We start from the raw sequence: 3,835 nt of genomic DNA, 5'->3' as shown, positions 1-3,835 counted from the left end.
AAAGCTCAAATTTTGTTGCTCTTTGTGTACTTCTTTTTTTAGAATTTTTATTTATTCCTTTGCTCGTTTTTTCTTTATATGAATGCTCAAACTGACATATCTTGGCACTATTTTTTTCTGAACACCCTTTCAAAAAGTCAAAAGATAACAACAGTCCCTATCAACTTCCTCCTCTATCTCTTTTACTTCATAGTACCCATCACCATCTGACTGTTGCACAATTATCAATTTATCTACTTATAATTGTTTTTATTTGCTGTGTTATCAGTTATCACTTTATCATTACATTTTATGGACTTTTGTTTCTTAGCACTGATCAATCACTGCTTAGATAGAGAATGCAATGTGATTGTCAATCAATTTATAATCCTCAACTCTATGAAGATATTTCTCATTAAAATTTTATACTGCATGATCTTTTGGGGAAAGGGTGACAATGGGACAGGGATTTCTATTCATAGGTAGCACAGGGGATCCACTAAAGAAATCATATTAATACACCAAATACAGGGATTAGTGTCTTGACAGGTTGGTAAAGCATGTTTGGGTCATGATGTCTAGCTCTTCTTTTCATAGACACATCAACCATATGGAACCGAGGAATGAGACACGAATATCAGAATTTCTTCTTCTGGGACTTTCAGAGGAACCCGGACTGCAACCCATTCTCTCTGGGCTGTTCCTGTCTATGTACCTGGTGACAATGCTTGGGAACCTGCTCATCATCTTGGCCATCATCTCAGACTCCCACCTCCACACGCCCATGTATTTCTTCCTCTCCAATCTTTCCTTTCTGGACATCTGTGTGCCCTCCACCACTGTCCCAAAGATGCTGGTGAATATACAGACGCAGAGCAAAGTCATAACATATGAAGGCTGCATCACCCAGGTATACTTCTATTTACTCTTTGGAATTTTGGACACCTTACTCCTGACCGTGATGGCCTATGACCGGTTTGTGGCCATCTGTTACCCCCTCCAATACACAGTCATCATGAATGTCCGCTTCTGCGGACTCCTGGTTCTTGTGTCCTGGATCATGAGTGCCCTGAACTCCTTGTTCCATAGTTTAATGGTTCTGCAGCTGTCCTTCTGTACAGACTTGGAAATCCCCCACTTCTTCTGTGAACTTAATCAGGTTGTCCACCTTGCCTGTTCTGACACCTTTTTTAATAACATAGGGATTTATTCTGCAGCAGTACTGTGGTTTTGTGGACCCCTTGTTGGGATCCTTTACTCTTACTCTAAAATAGTTTCTTCCATATGTGCAATCTCATCAGGTCCAAGAAACTATAAAGCTTTTTCCACCTGTGCATCTCACCTCTCAGTTGTCTCCTTATTTTATTGTACGATCATAGGAGTGTACCTTAGTTCTGCTGCTACACAGGACTCACACTCAAGTGCAACAGCCTCAGTGATGTACACTGTGGTCACGCCCATGCTGAACCCCTTCATCTACAGCCTGAGAAATAAAGACATACATGGGGCCCTGACAAGACTCTTCAGAAGGAAGCAATAAAAGAGCTGTTTTTCAAGAATTGTCTGTGATTACAGGGCTCTAAGCTTCAGAAGCGGACATTAAAATTCTTTGATCAGTTCATGAAAGTACGACTTGCCATTTATTTCCTTCTATTTTAATTTCATTATTTTCAACTGCTTTATCGACTTTACATAACTCTCTTTAGTAACTTTCTGCTCTCGCGGATATCTGATATTGTTTCCCTTTCTCTTTTTCTACTTTCACAAAGTTATTCCCCACTTTGCATCATAAACAGTTTGGAGATTTCTGTTCATTTCATATGGTGATGAGTTGTACAAGTTTTACAGAATAAACTACACTTGGCAACTGAGGCTTTTTATTTTTTTATTTATTTATTTTTTTTTTAAATTTTATTTTGTCGATATACATTGTAGCTGATTATTCCTCCCCATCACCAAAACCTCCCTCCCTTCTCCCTCCCCCCCTCCCCCCCAACAATGTCCTTTCTGTTTGCTTGTTGTATCAACTTCAAATAATTGTGGTTGTTATATCTTCTCCCCCCACCCCCCGGTTTGTGTGTGTGTGTGTGTGTGTATGTGTGTGTGTGAATTTATATATTAATTTTTAGCTCCCTCCAATAAGTGAGAACATGTGGTATTTCTCTTTCTGTGCCTGACTTGTTTCACTTAATCTAATTCTCTCAAGGTCCATCCATGTTGTTGCAAATGGCAGTATTTCATTCGTTTTTATAGCTGAGTAGTATTCCATTGTGTAGATGTACCACAGTTTCCGTATCCACTCATCTGATGATGGGCATTTGGGCTGGTTCCAACTCTTGGCTATTGTAAAGAGTGCTGCGATGAACATTGGGGAACAGGTATACCTTCGACTTGATGATTTCCATTCCTCTGGGTATATTCCCAACAGTGGGATGGCTGGGTCGTATGGTAGATCTATTTGCAATTGTTTAAGGAACCTCCATACCATTTTCCATAGAGGCTGCACCATTTTGCAGTCCCACCAACAATGTATGAGAGTTCCTTTTTCTCCGCAGCCTCGCCAGCATTTATCGTTCAGAGTCTTTTGGATTTTAGCCATCCTAACTGGGGTTAGATGGTATCTCAATGTGGTTTTGATTTGCATTTCCCGGATGCTGAGTGATGTTGAGCATTTTTTCATATGTCTGTTGGCCATTTGGATATCTTCCTTAGAGAAATGCCTACTTAGCTCTTTTGCCCATTTTTTAATTGGGTTGCTTGTTTTCTTCTTGTAAAGTTGTTTGAGTTCCTTATATATTCTGGATATTAATCCTTTGTCAGATGCATATTTTGCAAATATTTTCTCCCACTCTGTTGGTTGTCTTTTAACTCTTTTAATTGTTTCTTTTGCTGTGCAGAAGCTTTTTAGTTTGATATAATCCCATTTGTTTATTTTTCCTTTGGTTGCCCGTGCTTTTGGGGTCGTATTCATGAAGTCTGTGCCCAGTCCTATTTCCTGAAGTGTTTCTCCTATGTTTTCTTTAAGAAGTTTTATTGTCTCAGGGTGTATATTTAAATCCTTAATCCATTTTGAGTTGATTTTAGTATACGGTGAGAGGTATGGATCTAGTTTCATTCTCCTGCATATCGATATCCAGTTATCCCAGCACCACTTGTTGAAGAGGCAGTCCCTTCCCCAGTGAATAGGCTTGGTGCCTTTGTCAAAGATCAGATGGCAGTAAGTGTGTGGGTTGATTTCTGGATTCTCTATTCTATTCCATTGGTCAGTGTGTCTGTTTTTATGCCAGTACCATACTGTTTTGGTTATTATAGCTTTGTAGTATAGCTTAAAGTCAGGTAGTGTTATGCCTCCAGCTTTATTTTTTTTGCTCAGCATTGCTTTGGCTATGCGTGGTCTTTTATTGTTCCATATGAATGTCTGAATAGTTTTTTCCATTTCTGAGAAAAATTTCTTTGGAATTTTGATGGGGATTGCATTGAATTTGTAGATCACTTTGGGTAGTATGAACATTTTCACTATGTTGATTCTTCCAATCCAAGAGCATGGGATATCTTTCCATCTTCTTGTATCCTCTCTAATTTCTCTCAGCAGTGGTTTGTAGTTTGCATTATAGAGATTTTTCACCTCCTTGGTTAACTCAATTCCTAAGTATCTTATTTTTTTGGTGGCTATTGAAAATGGGCAGGCTTTCTTGATTTCTCCTTCTGCATGTTCACTATTGGAGAAAAGAAATGCTACTGATTTTTGTGTGTTGATTTTGTATCCTGCTACTGTGCTGAAATCATTTATCAATTCCAAGAGTTTTTTTGTAGAGGTTTTAGGCTGTTCGATATATAGGATCATGTCATCTGCAAA

General features: G+C 38.8%; 1 protein-coding gene across 1 annotated transcript; it reads left to right on the top strand.

Annotated features, from left to right (window-relative positions):
- The first annotated feature begins 589 nt into the window (after positions 1 to 589).
- Positions 590 to 1,519, top strand: LOC134387081 (olfactory receptor 7A17-like). The gene has a single exon (XM_063109341.1). It carries the CDS (start codon positions 590 to 592, stop codon positions 1,517 to 1,519), a length of 930 nt encoding a protein of 309 aa, XP_062965411.1.
- The last annotated feature ends 2,316 nt before the right edge of the window (positions 1,520 to 3,835 follow it).

Source organism: Cynocephalus volans, chromosome 10 (genome assembly GCF_027409185.1).
Source record: "Cynocephalus volans isolate mCynVol1 chromosome 10, mCynVol1.pri, whole genome shotgun sequence".
Classification (NCBI taxonomy): Eukaryota; Metazoa; Chordata; class Mammalia; order Dermoptera; family Cynocephalidae; genus Cynocephalus; species Cynocephalus volans.
The sequence above is the reverse complement of the archived record's forward strand: the minus strand, read 5'-3'. Positions and strand labels throughout refer to the sequence as shown.

What these genes read in the sequence shown, in the direction of transcription:
- LOC134387081 (XM_063109341.1), top strand. Translation starts at nt 590, where the DNA reads ATGGAACCGAGGAATGAGACACGAATATCAGAATTTCTTCTTCTGGGA.